The following is a 21,396-nucleotide window of genomic DNA, read 5'->3' on the forward strand; positions in this document are numbered from 1 at the left end:
GGGGTTAGTTTTTCTTTACGTACAAGAAAGCTACCCTGCCTCTGCGCCCAATTCACGCGTCAATCACCAGCGAAAGGAGAAAATAGCGTTTTAGTCCCGCCGAGGCTGGACTGACCTGAATTTTCTCACACATTTCTCAGTTCCCTGATCAGGCGACTGGAAATATAAATATTGCAGCGCCGGCAAGCAAACGCCGAAGAAAACATGTTGACGCTCTTATATGCTCGTGCATCTGAAAACCTTTGTTTTCCCCCCTGTGGTTCAGTGGCGGAATCTTGGGTTTTTCACACGAGAGACCGGGGTTCGAATCTCGGTCTAACGGCAGATTAATTATGCCTCCAATGCTTCGCTCTGTCAGTTCCCTGAAAGGCGACTGCAGATGTGCATTTTGCAGCCAACGAGCGCGTTGTACAACCCGCTCGCCTGCACCCAAACACCGTTTCTATGGTTCCCGCGCGTCACTGGCGAAAGGAGAAAAGAGTGATAATGTCCCGCTGCGGCCGGGCCGAATTCTATTTCTCACACATTTCTCATTCCCCTCTGAAGTTCAGGCGACTGGAAATGTCATACTGCAGTGAGCGAGTCTGTTGTAATGCACGCACGCCTGCAAACAAACGCCAGCATGTTGACGCTCTCTGTTTCTATGGCAACTTCTCGCTCGTTCAGTTCCAGTAAATGCGACTGTTCCAGTGTATTCTGCAGTAAACAAGTCGGCGACACAACCCGCTTGCCTGCACACAAACGCCGCTTTACGGCTACCCAGATAAATCCCATAGAGTGTATTTTCTGGTGTTCCGGCCACGGCCGATGGTGTTATGAGTGTAGACAAAATGCCCACTGCCCAGTGCTCATTCCTACACAGAAACACAGCCCGTCGCACAGGGCTCGCGCACATGAAATCGACCCAGATCGATTGCGCATTAAATGTGGTAAATGTGCCCACTGCCCAGTGTCCACAAACACTACGTTCTGCATGTCTCAAGATTTCTGTAAAACGAAACCAACATGCATTCGCTCTGCTCAGGCAGACAATGCTCTCAGTGTTGTAAATGTGCCCGCTATCCCACGCCCACATTCACACATAGACATGACAGGTCTTACGGGACTCGCCCAGCCCTCCCCCTCTCGGTTGACCACCGCAGAGGAGTCGAGCGCGGGCAATCTGCCCGCTGTTATCAGCGCGCCCCCTGCCTCAAATGTCATAAGCGCGACGCTTATGTTGCAGCACACTGAAGCCCCTCTGTCACTGAGCGACCAGAGCGCGCTTCGCATTCAACCCCTAGCCATTCGTGCAAACGCATGGGCAAGGCTACCCGGGGTTTCGAAGTGGGTGCTAGACATTATAGAAAGAGGCTATTCGCTACAGTTCGGTCGACGCCCGCAACGCAAAGCGGCGCGAATCGATACTACGGTGAAAAAGGAAGTAGCACACCTACTTCGGGCCGAAATAGCGAAGTTACTGAGCAAAGGGGCTATAGAACCCCTATCACAAGCTCAGAGCGAAGGGGGCATGTACAGCAGATATTTTCTGGTACCCAAAAAAGACGGAGGTCTCAGACCCATTTTAGATCTAAGACGACTAAACAAAGCACTTCTGAAACGACGGTTCAGAATGCTCACGACCAAGAAAATCCTCTCGCAAATTTGCCAAGGGGACTGGTTCATGTCGATAGATCTGAAAGACGCTTATTTTCAAATACAAATAGCGTCACGTCACAGGCGATTTTTGCGATTCGCCTTCGAGGGCCAGGCATATCAGTACACAGTCCTGCCATTTGGCCTATCCCTGGCACCACGCGTATTCACGATGTGCATGGATGCAGCGCTCGCACCCCTCAGGCTCTGAGGCATACGAGTGCTGAATTATTTGGACGATTGGCTGGTTCTAGCTCGATCACAGTCGGAGCTCATAGAACACAGGACCATATTACTCGATCACCTCGAGAATTTAGGTCTCACAGTCAATTGGGCAAAGAGTTCACTGTCTCCCAGTCAGAAAATATCTTTTCTGGGCACAGATCTGGACTCGCTGTCTATGACAGCACAGCTGTCGCCGCAGCGCAGACTAAGTATTCAGCGCATGACAGAGATTTTTCGCCACGGCGCTTTAGTCCCGCTCAAAAAGTTTCAAAGGATGCTGGGTCTCATGGCTTCAGCATCCTCAGTGCTTCAGCTGGGTCTGCTTCGCATGCGCCCGCTGCAGTATTGGTTGAAAGCGCGCGCCGCGCAGAGCTTGGACCTCCGGTCTCGCGCGCCTCAAGGTCGATCAGAAATGCGTCGCAGCTCTGAAACCTTGGACAGTGACCGACTGGTACCGGTCAGGTGTAAGCCTGGGGACTTCCTCGAGTGTGAAGGTGGTGTCTACGGACGCCTCAACCTCGGGATGAGGAGCGCTGCTCGAGGGCAGACCGTTATTCGGCCAGTGGTCGGAACGGGAAAAGCTTCTGCATATAAACTGCCTGGAAATGATGGCAGTCGACAACGCGCTGAGGCGCTTTTGTCCCCAGATAAAAAGACACCACGTCTTGGTCCGTTCGGACAACATGTCAGTGGTGGCTTATATAAATCACCAAGGAGGTATCAGATCCAGAATCCTTCACAGGCTGACGGAACGCCTCCTGGTCTGGGCTCAGCACAATCTGCGCTCACTCAGGGCAGCGCATGTGCCCGGCCATCTGAATGTGGGACCAGACAGACTGTCCAGAAACAATCTGCCGACAGGAGAATGGTCTTTACATCCACAGACAGTCAAAATGCTATGGAGGACATTTGGCAGAGCGGAAATAGACCTATTTGCGTCTCAAGAGAACGCTCATTGTCAGGAATTTTTCTCCAAGAGCAGGGATGCGCTGGCTCACGTCTGGCCCCGCTGCCCGCTCTATGCGTTTCCCCCTGTCACGCTCCTACCCCAGGTGTTAGAGCGAATCAGGGAGAGCGGATGCCCAGTGCTACTCGTCGCCCCATTTTGGACAAACCAAGTCTGGTTTCCAGTCCTGATGCAGCTGACGAGTACCGCCCCGTGGCCGATACCGGTGAGGAGGGATCTCCTCTCGCAGGCGAACGGCTCGATCTGGCATCCTCGCCCGGAGCTTTGGTCCCTACATGTGTGGGCCATCAACGGGTACCCGTTAACCTCCCAGCGGGAGTGTTAAACACGATCACACAGGCTAGAGCTCCATCTACGAGGTGGCTCTATTCCTCAAAATGGTCTGTGTTCACTAGCTGGTGTACAGCGAGTGGCACTTCACCCTCACGCTGTGGGGTGCCGGAGGTTCTCTCCTTTTTACAAGAGCTTCTGGATAAGGGCAGAACCCCATCCACGCTCAAAGTTTATGTGGCGGCCATAGCAGCGTTCGCTGAACCACCGCTTGGCCAGTCATTAGGAAGGAACGATCTGGTCATTCGCTTCCTTAGAGGAGCTAAGAGGCTGAACCCTCCCAGACCACCCTCCGTTCCCGTTTGGGACCTTTCCACGGTTCTGGAAGCCATGAAAGGTGCCCCATTCGAGCCAATACAGTCAATAGACCTGAAACCCTTGTCTTTCAAAACAGTGTTTCTTCTGGCTCTCGCTTCAGTGAAGCGCATAGGGGATTTGCAAGCGCTCTCAGTGAGCACGACGTGTATGGAGTTTGGGCCGAATGATTCGAGAGTCATACTCAAACCAAAGCACGGATATGTTCCTAAATCCCTCAACACACCGTTTAGGGCACAGGTTATCTCCCTGTCGGCCCTGCCGGTATCTGAGGAGGAAGGGGACGCAGGCTTCCTTTGCCCGGTCAGGGCGTTAAGAGCCTATGTGTCTCGCTCATCTGTTTTCAGACAGACGGAGCAGCTCTTTGTTTTGTTCAGCGGACGTTCTAAGGGACTAGCTGCGTCAAAACAGAGTCTATCCAGATGGATAGTTGATGCTATAGCGCTAGCTTACACATCCAAGGGCCTGCAATGCCCGATAGGTGTCAAAGCGCACTCCACAAGAGGCATGGCCTCGTCGTGGGCTTGGTCCAGTGGGATTGCCTTGCAAGATATCTGTATGGCGGCAGGCTGGGCCTCCCCGTCTACATTTATAAGGTTTTATAACCTCGAGGTTCCCGCTTTGCAAGCTAGGTTGCTCTCGGTTTAATTTTTCAGTATTGCCCGCCCGATGCTATCGGCTCGGGATGCTGAAACTGCTAGAGCGTCGATCACTGATCGCCTATATACTTCTGTGGGCAGTACGTAAGTCCCCCATATTTACCAGTCCAGGCTGAGTTCGCCCTGGCTGTGTGGAACACTTGATATAACATGCTCTTATCAGAGCTCAATATTACAGGAATGATGCTATTCTAGCCCCTCTTCCCGGATTCTCTGTGAGTCCCTTGTGATTAGGCACTGTATGAGCCCCGGGCCCCTGCCCTTGGGACTTTAGTGTTATGTCTCAAGCACGCACGGCGTTTTACATTGTGTTCCCCTAGCGTAAGATATCTTACGCAAGTACGAGAGACCTCTCGTAAGAGAACGTACTCGGTTACTAACGTAACCTCGGTTCTCTCTAGAAGAGGGAACGAGTACTTGCGTATCTTGCCGTGCATGCGTCATGTTCTGATTCGCTTCAGCGATGAAAAACTGACCAAACCAGCCTCTCTGGGCCGTATTTATAGCCCTGGCCCAACCCGATTTCGGCGGGACATGACGTAATGGGCGCGAAGCGCATTGGTTCTGACGTCATGAGGAGCCTCTATCGATAGTCTGGTGCAGTTGCCGCAGAGCAGCCAATGGGCGCGCGAGTTGTCTCGCCCATGTCTGCATGCTGCTGCAATGCGTTTTACATTATTGCAAAATTAAGGATAATTTTTGGCTTCAATATCTCGAGGAAAAGAGGTTTTCCCCTAGCGTAAGATATCTTACGCAAGTACTCGTTCCCTCTTCCTCTCTTCTACGTTAGTAACCGAGTACATTTCGTTTGTCAATATAACACAAATGCAGGCATTTTGTAGAATGTTCATGCTGCTCAGTCTCCATCCAATTTCAGTGTATAGAAAAAAGGCAACACACTTTCTCACGTCTCCTTTTGTATTCCAAAACAGAAATAAGTCATACGGGTTTGGAACGATATGAGGGGGGATATAAATTATGAATTCTTCTGTGACATATTTCCCCATAACAAAATTGTTTTGTTTACTTCATAATCTCTTTTGAGAGATATCTGTTGCAAACGCTGCCATGTCTCATTTATGATTCTTAGATGAGAGACATGTGGCAAAAAAGAACATTTCAATATCATTCAAGTTCCATCAAATCCTTCATCTCCTCTGCTGTGTACTCTTTTCACGTGCTTTCCTCTTATCTCTATTTTGCTTTTCAAAATCATATCATCTAATATCCGGACTAAACAAAGCAAATGGGAACCTGCCTTTGTGTTTTGTTTTTTCACCAGATATAGATGGAGCTTTGATGGATTGGTGGAAAAAGCATGCCAACCTCTCTCTCTCTCTCTCTCTCTCTCTCTCTCTCTCTCTCTCTCTCTCTCTCTCTCTCTCTCTCTATAAGTGGAAGTTGTTAAAGGCATTGCTGTCAGTGATGTGGACAGTAATGAATAGCTCTATATTTATTAATAAGGACCTCCACCTATTTCCCTCTGGAACTGAACAGTCACCATAGGGACGAGCTGTCAGTCTCAGGTGATATAAATGTTAATACTTTCTTCTGTAATGACACCACCAGACCTTTTATTTCTGAACTACTGCAATGCGTACAAGAACTAACGCAATAAAATGTTGTCACATTCATGTCCATCTGTTTCAGAGAAAATGTATATATATATATATACCTGTTAGGCACAATTTTTTTTATATATTTTTCAAATTTAAATTTAAAATAAACTCCTCTCCGAGCTGATATGCGATGGAAAAAGGGAGAAGAATGAGTTTGGGAAAAGGATCCGAACATGGGTTGCTCACCTCAAAGGCTAAAGCCATCAGCTTTATTGTTATCACTGACAATTGGTTGGAGGAGTTAGTGTAAATAACCTCTGTCAACTAGGCGGGCTATTTGTACTTGGTCTTGGTGTAAATAGCCACTCTGATCTTTACCTATAGTTCGGTCATGATAACTCTCTGAAAGATTAGCATGGTAATCTTGGCGGAAGAGATCTGCAACGCTGCTGCTGATGCAGAGCAAGTACCGAGACTTGCTACTGCCAATACATTCACAGACATTGCTGTGAGCATGTAAGACATGCTGCTGCTGCTGCACATACATGAATTAACCCCCGTAGCAGACCTATAAAGGTGGAGCTGGGGAAGGTGGAGGGTTTCTGAAAGTGCACTGCAGACTGATACAGCAAACACCACCAGTATTTGAATGTTGAGCTGCAGCTCATTGGCCGCTGATGCACCAGCATCCAATCAGCTGCGCTATGATGTGATCACTACCAAATTAGTTAAGGACCAATCAGCCTGCGTCATCTAGAGTTTCATGCAAGGTATTTGTAGGTTTTTTTGTAGTTGTAGATTGTTTATTGTAAAAATTCTGGATACAGACCTCCATTTCATTTGTGTAATTGGCAGTAATATGTTTTTTATATTTGCCTAAAGGCCTGTTCACACAAATAATAATAACTACAACATTAAATACATGATAGAGTCAGCACCAAATGGACAGTAGCATTCTGTTTAGTAACATTCTGGATTCTGTACTTGCACATGTGGACATGCATCGCTGCTCAGGGATCCTAAAAGAGAACGACACTAGGATATTTTTAGATCAATAAACTGTACAATCAATAAAGTGCAGTCAATAGTACATTAAAGTACATTGTTTTTTCACTAATTATGTGATTTTGACGTCCTTCAAGCATGTTCAGAAACAAAAAACACAGTCAATCTTTATTTTGGGTGCCATCCAGATTGCTTGCAGTATTACAGAGAGCATCTGCGGATTGTTGAGTGTATCCTGTATGGAAGATCAGCAGGAGTCTGTCAGAATGAGCCATTACAAACGCAACACTTTATCAAACTGATGCTTTCCTGGATTTGGTGATTATGACTAACACTTTTCTGCAACATTAAGGCACATGTCCGGCTGAGGCTGGCCGCTGGGAATATGAGAGCCGCCCACACTTTCATACTGTATGATGGCTGGCAAGCATTTTGAGCTTTTCACATCCCCACCTCTGTGAGACAATAACTCTTAGTGACTCTGTAAAGTTGCCAAAATAATTTTAATGACAATTATGTACCCTGAGAGCAAAAGCAAATTATGCTTTCTTGGCAGACACTTTCTTGCCAGATGAATTTTCTGTACCAAATTGTCAAGCCTCAATTGATGCAGTCCTCCACAATGAAACTCTCATTACAAAATGTGCCAAGGCCATTTGAATAAAACTTATCATTAACTGAGCTGTCGTAGAGCTGGAAGGCTTTTGAACGCTTAAACCGCAATTGTTTTAGCTGGAAAGCCTCCAGTGACAGTTTGATGGGAAGTTAATTTTTTTGGCATAAGAAGTTTCGTAATAGCGTAATCAAATTAACAATTTACCTTCATTTATCTAGTAAAGTTTACAGTACACTGTGCCAGACAGCACTGAATTTATTTCAGTGGGGCAGGATTGTTATAATTTAGTTTTTATTTCTATGTGATAGAAGTTTAGTTTTTATTTGTATGTATTTTCACTCAGAATTTGCTGGTAAATTTCACTAATTATTCAAATGAAAGGGTGAGTATCACACTGAATTAAATGTGAAATTTTGAAGTGGAACATGTGAAATAGTATTTGCGGTAGCATTTTATTTTTACAGTCCTGTTCCCCATGTATATTGTACTTATTGTAGTATTGCAATAACTTGGTAATAACTAGGTACTAACCCTGGACCTACCCCTAAACCTAACCTATGTAGTTACTATATATTAACAGTACTTTTCTTAGGTAAGTACTCTGTAAATGCACATACTGTAAAATAAAGTTCAACCATTTTTTCTTGTAAAACATACTCACATAAAATTTGCTTTAGTTACAACTTTGAAAAAAATGTTTTTACAATGTAGTTTTCATTCTATCATTGTTAGTTTTAGTTTTCTAATTTCAGTTAATTTAGTCTTCATTTTAGTTTTAGCATTTTAGGGCTACAAAAGTTATGCCCAAAATACATTTCAGTTTTTACGTGTACGCTAGTTTATGTATATTCTACATGTGGCGTAGATTTCGTCATCAGCATAGTACATGCTCAACTCATACTTGCTCCTTGAATTTTTGCCTCTAATGAATTCATTGGTTGCTTCTTTGTGAGCTTTTTTGTGAGAGGGTTAAGAAATAAACTCAACTTAGATTTTAACAAGTACAAAGCCATTTTTATTGCTCAAAATGTCTAGACAGAAATAGTGCAGACACTGGATAAAAATGAAACTTACCAGTGCGCGTGTGTCGAACGCCTGTGTTTGCACACACTGTCAAAAGGAGCTTTACTTTAAAAGGCTGTGTGTTAGGCTGTAGGTTATGCATATGCTAAACGTTTGCACCAAAATTGTAGTATGTTTTTGGACTGTGTTAACTTCAATCATAAAAAAAATCTTTCCCTGTTTTCAAAGTATAAATGGTAATATTATTTTAAAGTTAAAATAATACACTAAAAACTAAGGGAAAAGTAAGCTAATAAAATAAGTATAACTCTAGTTACGTATTTATTTATTTAAGTTCAGCTTGTGATAAGTGGCGTAAAGTACAGTCAGCCATGGTTGCCAAATAAACCCCTTCAGGGTCACAAAAGACATCCCAGATTTACATAGGTGTCCTGTCCTGATCACCTTGTCACAGATTTTTTTTTTTTTTCATAACCATTCGTTAAAGTCTCCATGAAATCATGGAATATTGCAGTATTTATTATAAAGGATTTGTCCATGCACATTTTATTTTTATTTTTATTTGACCTTGTAATCTTCAATGAAATAACCTTCACTCCCATCTATTCTCTGATGATGTGTTTACTGGTGCAAGGGCAAGACAGCCTATTGTAACGCTGACAGGAACAAGCGAGATGGCTGGCGTCAAGCAGAGCTATGTGCAGGGATTATTAATGATTCAAATTAATCAACATCAAACAATAACATCAAGGAACATGGGGAGCATGGCTACCAGGTATCCATATAAACAATAAACACTGACTGACAAGGGCTATATACACACAAGGGGTAACAAGCTAACAACATACACCTGGGAACAATCAGGCTAATCAAAAAAGCAAACTACATAGAACTACAAACATGGCACTCAGGACAGGAAATAATGTAAAAGTCCAAACACAACACAGGGAACATGGAAGGTGGTGAAGGTGGGCCTTAGAACCAAGTCAGAGCAGGGGGCCAGGGTGGAGCCAACTAGGTGGGAAGCCAGGTGGGAGCTGGAGGCCACCAAGGCTGGAGCAGGCAGAGCTGGAGACCACCAAGCAGGACCTAGAGACCACCAAGACAAAGCAGGTGAAGCTGGAGACCCCCAAGGTGGAGCAAGCAGAGCTGGAGACCACCAAACTGGAGCTGGAGACCCCCAAGGCAAAGCAGGCAAAGCTTGAGACCCCCAAGGTGGAGCAAGCAGAGCTGGAGACCCCCAAGGCAAAGCAGGTGAGGCTTGGGACCCCCAAGACTGGAGCAGGCAGAGCTGGAGACCCCCAAGGATGGAGCAGGCAGAGCTGGAGACCACCAAGCAGGACCTAGAGACCACCAAGACAAAGCAGGTGAAGCTGGAGACCCCCAAGGTGGAGCAAGCAGAGCTGGAGACCACCAAACTGGAGCTGGAGACCCCCAAGGCAAAGCAGGCAAAGCTTGAGACCCCCAAGGTGGAGCAAGCAGAGCTGGAGACCCCCAAGGCAAAGCAGGTGAAGCTTGAGACCCTCAAGACTAGAGCAGTTGAAGCTTGAGACCCCCAAGGCAAAGCAGGTGAAGCTTGGGACCCCCAAGACTGGAGCAAGCAGAGCTGGAGATCACCAAGACTGGAGCAGGTAAAGCTTGAGACCCCCAAGGCTGGAGCAAGCAGAACTAGAGACCCCCAAGGCAAAGCAGGTGAAGCTGAAGATCCCCAAGGTGGAGCAAGAAGAGCTGGAGACCCCCAAGGCTGCAGCAGGCAGCGCTGGAGACCACCAAGACTGGAGAAGGTAAAGCTTGAGACCCCCAAGGCTGGAGCAAGCAGAGCTGGAGACCACCAAGACTGGAGTAGGTCAAGCTTAAGACCCCCAAAGCTGGAGCAGACAGAGTTGGAGACCCCCAAGGCTGAAGCAGGCAGAGCTGGAGACCAAGGTGGAGCCAGCGGAAATGGAGGCCACGGTAGAGCCGGCGGGGCTGGAGACCAAGGTGGAGATGGCGGCTCTGAGACAGAGAGCCCAGACAGTTTGGATATGTCCTCCCTGGCTTTGGCAGAGAGCACAGAGTTCAGGTAGAGTCTCGGTGGGTTTAACAGAGCAGACAGAGGGTTCAGAAATGGCCTCCTTCGGCCAGGACAGGGAGCCCAGAGAGTTCACAATCTGTCTTTTTGGCTGTAACTGAGCCAACACGGAGCACTAGAAGTTCAGGGATGCCTGCGGTGGCTGTAACAGAGTTAATAGAAAGCTGAGAGGGTTCAGAAAGATGCACTAGTCCTCAACACCTAAGAGACACCATGCTAAAATGTAACGAGTAATTGCATTACTCATAACAAATATATTGGAGTAAATAATACATATACTTATTAAAAAATGCTAACTAATTACATTTACTCATTTACTTTATTTGCCAATCTCATCCGCCATCCAGTGGGTAGGATTGTACTGGCTGGTTAAGCCTGTGGTGGACAAAGCACCGCTGCAAAGTACATTTGAAGTTTAGTAAGCTTACAAATCATTCGTGATAAAAAAACAAAAGAAATCAGTCAAACGTCATGATATTTTTTTAGGTTATTACATGAATAAGTTACTTAGTGTCATGTTTGTTTAACTGAGAAAAATTGTCCAAATAAACACCTGTCCAAGAATGTACAGTATGTGCATATTTGCATGTTTGTGTTTATGAGTGTTTGAGTGTATGTTTTAGCACTAGAGTCATCAACACTAATCATCCACCGCTTTGTCAGGAAGTTGCTGGACTTCCTCTTCTTTTGACCTCATTTCCTGTCCAGGTTATTGCTATAGCATTGTTTTCCACCCTGTACTCCTCATGCTTATTCTCTGTTCACACGCATATTGATTCATACTTAAAGGAGTTGTTAACATAAAAATGAAAGTTCTCTCATCATTGGCTTTCATCTTGACTTTCTTCCGTGGAACACAAAAGGAGTATTTAAAAAAGATGCAAAAAATTCCATAAAAGTCTCATTAAAATGGTTCATACAACCATGTACAATATATTCTAAGTCTTCTGAAGCAATACAATGACTGAGTCCTCTATAGGCCTATTATCTTAAAGCTTCCTCTACAAAAAAATTAAAATAGTCCACTACAATTTATGAAACAATTGGCCTAGCAACAAGACACAAAACACTCCAATAATATTGCAGTATGCATTTGTATGAAAGGAGAAAGACATGAAAGTGGCGCCAGATTCAGGTACCTGGATGAGTGATAAACAACTGATAGACAGCAATGCCATGGATACTGATAAATATTTGGAAGTGTCTGATCGCTGAATGCAGAGATTGACCAATCAGAATCAAGAATTCCAGAGAGCTGTGTAATTGGAATTAGTCGGATCAATGAATTGAACTTGAGAACTGAATCAGTCCTCTGTTTTAAAAAAGAATCAAATCAGATTAATTTACAATTTCTTTCATGAACACACCAGGAGATCCCAGACGAATGACAGGATTTTGAGTGAATAACAAATGATTGAGTCAAATGGACAACTTTTATAATATTTGTTTGTCTTGTTTTATGCTTTTGTGTTCCACAGAAGAAGGAAAGTCATACAGATTTGGAACAACAAGAGTAAATCAACAAGTAAATGATGACAGAACAAAATTTTTTTGGTGGGTGAACTATACCTTTAAGCATGAGCTACCTGTTGGTTATTGCAAGTCTCAACACACTCATCTACCCCCTCATCTACTGTTTTTTTTTTCTTCTTCTGTTTTTGGTCCTCGAATGTTCACACTTTCCTAAATGTGTTCCTGTGTGCTGAAAACAACTCTCTCCTCACTTACTCATATGGTTGCTCATTTAGAAGATTCAGAGTTCCTCTGCTTTTCTGGTTGACTGCAGCTAGTCCTTCCTCTCAACTCGCACTGGAAGTGTAATCAGTAAATTTAGCCCTCCTGTTTACGGAGTGCTGAAAACTGGGCCATTATTCAAGAATCTCGTCTTGTGTGCAGCCGACAGAGAAAGAAGTGTTGACATACAACATTTCCTGGTTAGTATCAAAGAGATTAGCAGCATTGGGATTCCCTTGGCCAGTCAATGAAGAGAGGAGAAATGTTTGTGTGTTTTCTGTTTCTTGGACGAGTTACTGTATTTGTGCACTTAAAGGCATAGTTTACTATTAATATTACTATTAATTACTATTAATTCTAATTCTGCCATTACTTAACCTTGTGTCATTCCAAACCTGTATGTCTTTCTTCGACTCTTGACTTAATTTTAAAGATCTCTTTATGCCAAAAAGATTCTATAGTATATAAGGAGAAGTGTCTTAAATGATTGAATAATACTTTCACGTTTAATGGGTTACTTAAAAAAATTCTAGTGATAAATTATGTAAATGAGCTGTTTAATTCATAATTCAGTCTAACTAAATGAATAAAAAAAAATATAAAATATGAATGATATAAAATTCATATATCATTCTATATATGTAGCGTGTGACAGAACCCCTTTGAGGTTCTAAATAAAGCCTTTTCTTCTAAGTATAGTTTTGGGGGAACAGTACAGCAAATGGTCTGCAATGCCCAGAAACATTTAAGGCAGAAAAAGAATAAGCAGTTAATGAGTACAAATAGGGGTCCAGCACCCTCTGTTTGGAGCCCTAAAAAACACCTGGGTGCATTCCAGAAAGAAGGTTATTTGACATACCTGGATAAGTTTACTTAGAGTAAACGGATAACCTCATCTTTCAGTTCCAAAAAATGGAGGTATCTTTCAGGGTAGGTAGCCAAAGCAACTTACTCTCTGAACATAACCAGCTCCGGAGCAGGTTATGTTTCAGGGTTAGTTTGTTTCAGAGGTATTCAGCGCAGTTCTGTGTATACATGTGGCAAGCAGGACAAGGCAGAGGGCCGTGAGAACAGGGTGAGGCCGGTGCCATGATGGATAATGACCAGTCTTGAGTTTCTCACGGAGGGGCTTCTGAAGCATAAAAGAAGGAGCGATGGCAGTGAAGGACGAGAGAGGACCAGGCCTGGACATTTGTGTGCCTTTTATTTTCGTTTTGTGTTTGTTTATTTTGTTATTATTAAAGTTGTTGAACTCATTTGAGGACTCGCAGGGAACGGGTGTCTCGTGTGGGTACCCCCCGGCCTGTGAGGGGCGATGGGAGTATGTGGTGAGCATGACGAGGCCGAGGGCCATGAGAACGGGGCGAGGCCGGGGGCGATTGATAATGTGCGCCTCACTGGTCTCGAGTTTCTCACGGAGGAGCTTCGGAAACATAAAAGGAGGAGTGACGACAGTGAAGGATGAGAGAGGACCAGGCCTGGACAATTTTACTTTATGTTTTGTTTATGTGTGCAGTCCTTGAGAGGCTGCCGCTTTTATTTTCCTTTCGTGTTTTGTGATTATTAAAGTGTTGAAATGTTCGCCAGTTCCCACCTCCTTCCCTTATCAACAAGACGTGTTACAGTTAGTTGACCTTGGGTGGTATATATTATATTTTAAGGGTGGGGGTGTTACAGCTTATGTCTTTTATAAAGTATGTATTTGTGTTTCTGAGTGTTTCTGTTGCAGGAGAAGATGTGACCTGCACTCAAGCCAGCAGAGATTCTGATTGGTCCGATCCTAATTGGTCTGGTCCTGATTAGTCTAATTCTGGTTCCACTGAAAAGGACCACCCCAAACACTCTATGGAGGCCGATTGCGTGCCATTTGTTTTGCGCTGACTTGATTCCCTCTGTGGTTATGTGCCTTTTGTGAAACTTGATTTTGTTCATTTGATTTATAACTCTTAGGTTGTTTTGAATTACTTTGGCCTTCAGTTATACTGTGTAAATATTATTTGTAAATACTCAATTTAGGGGAAGTAGGGAGTTTGATGCCATTTATTTTCTATACTGTATATGTTTATTCTATGTTTTGGGTTAAGGAGTTAGGGAAGTTGTGTTGTATTTTTCTTTTAATGTGATTTTATTTTTCTTAGGGAATTTAGAGGGTACTAAACAAGTTATTTTTGTTTCTTATTTTGGCCTTGTCCACTCCTGAATTTAACCCCTTCGTTCATTGGAACGAAACCGTAGCCAAGGCGACATCTAGTGTATATATCTATACCCGCCCGCGCCCTCAGATCACTTGGACGTGGCTGTGTACAAGAGGTAGCAACGATATAAATACTGTTCGTTTTCTCACACAAACCGCTCGTTTCGTGTCTTAGGCCATCAATGTGTACTTACGATGGGGAATTGTTTAATTTGGACGACAGGGAATTGTTTTAATTTGGACTCTGTGCATGCTCTTTGAGACAGTGACCATAGACCTGCATTATATGACTGACAGACAAGAACGGTTTGACCTAAAAATATCAAAATTGAAACTACTGCGGAAAAAAAGACACCTACATCTTGGATGCCCTTGAGGTAAGCTAAAACATACCAAAATTTTATTTCAAAGTGAACTATCCCTTTAAGGAGGCAATAAAATGAGAAGTGCTCGCAATACAAGTTTCAGAATAGTACAAGTTAGTGATTATATTAATAGCATCCTTTGAGTAGGTAACAGGCCCATGTTTGTGTTCAAACATCAATGACTGTCTCAGCTAACTTTGAGATGTGGCTAGGCAGTGTCAGAATTACTCTCAAAGAGTTCCTTGCAAATGTGCTGTGAAGCCATTACCATCGCCACAAAACACACAGAAATTCCCACACACTTGTAGGTTGACTTGTGGATGGAAACAGGAAAGGACAGAGTCTCTCTTTATCTTGGCGAAACATGGCTTCCGAGAGAAGGGTAAGGAGTAATTTGTGAATGGGACTGCAGCCAGTAGTTCTCCGCCGCTCCTTTCATCCATTCCCACAACACGGAGGCACAAGCATCCACAAGGTGGATGTGGTTGGAGCGCAACATGGATGTTCAACTTCCCACAGGTCACATGTTCAGGATACAAGATGTGAGGAGGTGTGCGCTACAGTAACCCTTAAAAAAAATTGGAGGGGTTGTGCAAAGTTACACATATTTCTCAAGAAATAAAGTTAATAGTCATTTATTTCAAGGGAAAATTTAAATTTTTGCTAGTGAGTGTTCCAGGAAACATTAGGTTGTTTATCTTTCTGTAAATAACTGTATGATTTCACAAAACACACACTGGATCACTTAACCTGTGGCGTAAATCTGTTGTTTTATTTATGCTGCTTTTTGTATTGTTCATGCACTTGTTTTCCGGTCTAATTTTCCCAGACTTGGAATGCTCACAAGAATTCCTGTATACCTCTGAGCTAAATTTAATTAATATGAGTGCTAAAAATAGAAAAACACAAATAATGATCTAAGATTGCAGCTATTGTTGTGCTGTTTGTTTCTAGATTATATTAAGTTCACAAATCACACACACACACACACACACACACACACACACACACACACACACACACACACACACACACACACACACACAGGGCCGGCCCGCGGCATAGGCGGTATAGGCAAATGCTAGGGGCGCCACTCATCCATAGGGGCGCCAGAATGATTTTTTTTATTTTTTTTATTTTTTATATATATATATATATATATATATAATACTATTTTAAAACCATTAATTCGAAATACTACTACTACAAAAAAAAAAAAAAAAAAAAAAAGTCCGGCTCACCAATCGTCCCCCGCCCATCGAGTGCTTGAAGTGCGTCAGAAACAGAGCGCGCGCGCGATCAGTTGTTGGTAATTTGTTGTGTAGCGTGCGCGACTCCGCATCCAATGTAGACAGCACTGCTTTTGTTAACACACAGCTCGTAGAAACGGGCCTGGCAGCTCGCGCCAGTTCTAGACGCGGTGAAAGTTTCCTGATTGTGACGGAAGGCCGAATTTACATGACACATTATAAATGAGCATAGTCTGCGATAGATACAGTGCCAAAAAGAAGAGAAGAGGATAAAAGGGGATAAAGACAGAGGTAAAGTGATGTAGTGAATGAACAATTTATGGCATAGGAGGAGTAAGATACTATAATTTCATGGCAGTTATTTTTACCTTAAACTTAATGTTAGCAGTTGTTCTGAGTTCTCCAGAGTCCCCAGACTGTGTGGTTTTGTAACAATCATGCCAGTTTTAAGACGCATTTTTTATTATCACTTTTTTATTAATGTTTTACTCTACAGTTGTGCAGTTGTGGGGATACAGTACAGGCCAAAAGTTTGGAAACATTACTATTTTTAATGTTTTTGAAAAAAGTTTCTTCTGCTCATCAAGCCTGCATTTATTTGATCAAAAATACAGAAAAAATAATAAATATTGTGATATATTATTACAATTTAAAATAATTGGTTTTCAATTTATTATACTTTAAATTATCATTTATTTCTGTGATGCAAAGCTGAATTTTCAGCATCATTACTCCAGTCTTCAGTGTCACATGTGACATCCAGTCTATCACATGATCCTTTAGAAATCATTCTAATATTCTGATGTATTATGAGTGTTGGAAACAGTTCTGCTGCCTAATATATTTGATGACTAAAATGTTAAAAAGAACTGCATTTATTTAAAATAAAATTAAATATTTTCTAATTATATAAATCATCTTTACGATCACTTTTTATCAATTTAACACATCATTGCTGAATAAAAGTATTGATTTATTTCAACCAAAAAAAAAAACAAACAAAAAAACAGCTGACCCCAAATTACTGACCAGTAGTGTATATTGTTGTTACAAAAGATTTCTATTTTTAAAACATTGATAAATAAATAGTAAAAAAAATTTTTTTTTTAAAGTATCCTAAAAAAGTATCACAGGTTATGAAAAAATATTAAGCAACAGAACTGTTTCCAACTTTGATAATGAATCATCATATTAGAATGATTTCTAAAGGATCATGTGATAGACCGGATGTCACATGTGACACTGAAGACTGGAGTAATGATGCTGAAAATTCAGCTTTGCATCACAGAAATAAATGATAATTTAAAGTATAATAAATTGAAAACCAATTATTTTAAATTGTAATAATATATCACAATATTAAATTTTTTTCTGTATTTTTGATCAAATAAATGCAGGCTTGATGAGCAGAAGAAATTTCTTTCAAAAACATTAAAAATAGTAATGTGTCCAAACTTTTGGCCTGTACATTTTATGGCATAGTAATGATATTTATTTACAGGTTTATTCAAAATAGCAAAGTTCACATTAAATCTTTATTGTAAATCGTGCTATAAAAGATAATGGGGACTTGACTTGAATGCTATGTAATGCTCTTGGTATTTGTGTGTGTGTGTGTGTGTGTGTGTGTGTGTGTGTGTGTGTGTGTGTGTGTGTGTGTGTGTGTGTGTGTGTGTGTGTGTGTATATATATATATATATATATATATATATGCTAAATCATGAACACAATGACGGGGTGAAATGGGCTGTGATGCATGGGGCGCCAGGTAAAATCTTGCCTAGGGCAGCAAATTGGTCAGGGCCGGCCCTGCACACACACACACACACACACACACACACACACACACACAGTACTCATAAACACAAGTGGTTTTTTGGTATAAATTTCTTCTATTTGAAAATTTTTTATTAAATGTTTGAAAATTGTTTAGTAGATACATTTAAATTCTGCTTACTGTGCATATGAATTTTTGTAAAGCTTAACAAAAATTAAATAAAACAAAAACTCTGTCAATACTGCTTAAAAAGAGCAAAAGGCACTGTTGGTTGAGTGGATGTTCAACGTGTGCAGAACTGGAATCTAGACAAAAAAAAAAAAAACTCCATTTGTCACGTTTTAGTTCCAAGGATGACAAAGAAGTTTCAAGTAGCAACAGTCTTTATTAAAATAAAGCAAACATAGGTAGATCCAAAAGGTAATCGCAAACGAAACAGTCAGTAGACACAAACAAAACCGGACCCTGTAAGAAAACAAACTGAGGGACTTAAATACACAATGATAATGAACTGAATGTAGACAGCTGTGTTAAATTAATCACCAAGACATCATCATAATAATACACATTGTCAGTGTAATTCCCAAACTTCCATTTGTGTTGTTTTAGTGCTTTTGCAATTTTAGAATAATATAAAAAAAAATGTGTGTATAGACATAGTATAATAGTAAATGCGTGTCTAAACCATTGACGTGTCATGTATATTTTTCCACCACCAGAATACCTTTAATAACCTAAAGTAATGATGAACTACTAAAATGAACTACGTGATTGAATGAATGTTGTATGGATATTTTTAGTTTGAAATGCCCCAGTGTTTGGGCAGATCTTTCTCTGTAGAGCTGTTGCAGATGTACCTGATTTGCAATGTTGCCATTGTTGCTCGTAATAAAGGCCAGATTTTGGAAAAATGCTGAAGCAGACGCACATGAGTCATGGACTGATATTTCCACTGAGCATGCCTTTGCATGAGTATGTGCGCGCGCACGTGTGTGTGTGTGTGTGTGTGTGTGTGTGTGTGCCAACATGCAACACATGTTTGTATTTGTACAGGTATGTAAGCAATCCTGAGATGCTTTGCATTGGATTATTTTTATATTTTTATATATATATATATATATATATTATTTTTTTGCTAGAGGAAACAGCCCTGTTCACTTCAGAAAAGTTTTGTGTGGGCATCCATAAGCAGGAATGTTGCGCTGTCTCTGTTACCATGTCCCCTCACTCCATCCATATTTTCATTTTCATAAGTTCATGAGGCAACACTGCAAAAATGTATCTTTTTAATCAGTGTTTTTGTCTTTCAGTAGAAAACAAAAAACAAAACAAAATATGGTAACCATGATGGCTCTGTAAAGGTGTGTTCAGATTAGTAAAAATTTGTGAACAAAAATGTAAAAAAAAAATTGTCTATTGTCAATAGTGTAGTGATGTATGAAGCACAGCTCACACGTAGTATTCTTATGTTTTGCTATGAACCAATCATATGTCAGAGACAATGTATGCTTTGTTCCTATTGGCTATAGCACTTGTCAGTACAGTTTATGTAAATTAGCCCTAGAAGGTTCAGTTGTGTGCTGAAGAGATAGCATTCCTTCAACTGAATTCTTCATGCACCCAGAGCCTCCTTGTTCACCTCGTCATCTTAATGCAAACATAGAAACACAGAGATCACTTTCAAACCAAGAAGCTTTCTGATGGTCAATGTGGCAAGACCGTATGACCAACAAGTGAAATCTGCATGGGGAAATCTTTTGCCCTCAAGCTAAACTCAAAACTGATCATGTGAATTCCTTTTGGAATGACTGGATTTTGACTTTGGGGTCACATTTACCTTTGTCCGGCGAGTTTTCAATGTCATTGTTACTAGTAATACAATTATGGTAATTGTGGTAACATACTATCAGTAAATATTGTCACCAAAAATATGTTTGTATCACATGTAAAATATGATAGTTTTTAAAACAAACCAACTTTTTAATATTAATAGATGCAAGATCTGTGTGTTTGGGAGTGAGGCACGCTCGCTCAGCCCTCGAAACGCCTGACTGTCCTCTTTGTGAGCGTTTCCTGTTAGAGGAAGCTCCACTCCTGCCTGGCTCTCTTCTCGAACAATCAGAGTCAGGTGTTTGCACCTCGTGGTTCTGGTCCCGAGTTTGCTGAGGCAATATGGTGGCTTCAATCATGGGGATTTGTTTTATGCATATTTTCTGTTCTATAAAGATAAACAGCTGAAACTTACTTGACTCTTTTTACTGAACTTATGAGCCCCTACACAAATCTCACGAGCGTGCTTAACCACGAACGTGTTCCCTTTTTTGTCCCCACTACAACAAAATATACAAAATTTGTGTGATCACAGGGATCACAAATTGAGTTGGCAGAGGCAGAACTTGAGATGGGTGTTCCCCTATCTCTTGTCCTCTCTACCGACTCTGAAAGCAACCTCACGGCTCATATCCAGCGTTTGCAGAGGTGGTGTGTGGATTATGTTTGCAGTTTAAGGCAAGAGCAGCCAGGTGTCCCCCTTTCTTTCTCTAGCTACGTGCAATGAGTCCTGAGCTGTCTTAGTAAAAAGAAAAACACACATTCAGTTATTCCAAACAGACAGTGTTAAAAAAACAACTTGTCTGCTCCTCCGTGCCACCAAGCAGAAGGCTTATGAACGCTCTCGGCCATCTTTCTAAGCTAATTATTATAATCACGAAGCGGCATCTGCAGTTAAATATTCGTGGGGACACTGAAAAAAAGCAAGGGGCTGTTTCGGTAACCCTCCACATTTATGTTTGGAAAGCAGCAGTCTTTAACAGGGGTCTTGCTGCCGGAGTGTGGCACCTGCCCCTTTCCCCTCTTCGGTGGATATTGGGACACTAAAGGTTAAGGCAGTCTGCACCATGGATAAAGCCGGGCTGTGTCATTTTCAATCAGTCCCCTGGTTTCGAAGATCAGGCAGTTCCCAGTTAGTGAGCTGTTTCAGGGCGCCGAACAGAGCAATTCACCATTATCTACAAGTCCTAATGCTACGGCATTCAGTGGCCTGCCGCCAAGCTGCCTCGGGGGAGAAGTGTGTCACACCACAATAAAATTGTATGTGTAAAAAATAAAAAAGTATGTGGCGCCTGCCCACTTTGAGCACACGTAGGTTGTTAGGGCTGTCTGCCCCTCTAAATAATAATGGGCATCTCCTTTCAACAAGTCCCCTCTTTATTACATTCAGTTGTTCCTGCCAGCAAGTGGGACAGGGGGTTGAGTCTAGTTTTGTATTTAGCTCAGGAAGTATCTTAGTTTTGAACCCTTTCAGAACCCTCCCCCTTCCCCAGCTCCACCTGTATAGATCTGCTACGGGGGTTCATTCATGTCTTACATGCTCACAGCAATGTCTGTGAATGTATTCGCAGTAGCAAGTCTCGGTACTTGCTCTGCAGCAACAGCAGCAGCGTAGCAGATCTATTCTGACAAGACCAAATACATTAATATTGTCATATCCATTACCATGCCAATCTTTATTACCATACCAATTTCATGAGAGGTGTCATGACACAATTAGCATGACAAACTATTGTATACATCATTAAAAAGTTCTAAGACTTAAGTTTCAATTTCTGACCTCTGCTTTACTCTGCTTAACATGCTAGCTAGTCCTTAAGCACCTGTTACCAGAAGCGATT

The 21,396-nt window shown here is 42.1% G+C and overlaps 1 protein-coding gene across 1 annotated transcript in view; it reads left to right on the forward strand.

Annotated features, from left to right (window-relative positions):
• The first annotated feature begins 1,827 nt into the window (after positions 1-1,827).
• The window catches only part of LOC309512953 (uncharacterized protein), a 176,581-nt gene continuing 157,012 nt past the window's right edge, over positions 1,828-21,396 (forward strand). The window contains exon 1 of the mRNA XM_082188711.1: positions 1,828-4,496. Within this exon, the coding sequence (XP_082044837.1) occupies positions 2,036-4,120 (2,085 nt within the window). The 5' untranslated portion in view covers positions 1,828-2,035 and the 3' untranslated portion in view covers positions 4,121-4,496. The remainder of the gene's footprint in view (positions 4,497-21,396) is intronic.

Source organism: Leuciscus leuciscus (assembly GCF_965113295.1).
Source record: "Leuciscus leuciscus genome assembly, chromosome: 13".
NCBI classification, from domain to species: domain Eukaryota; kingdom Metazoa; phylum Chordata; class Actinopteri; order Cypriniformes; family Leuciscidae; genus Leuciscus; species Leuciscus leuciscus.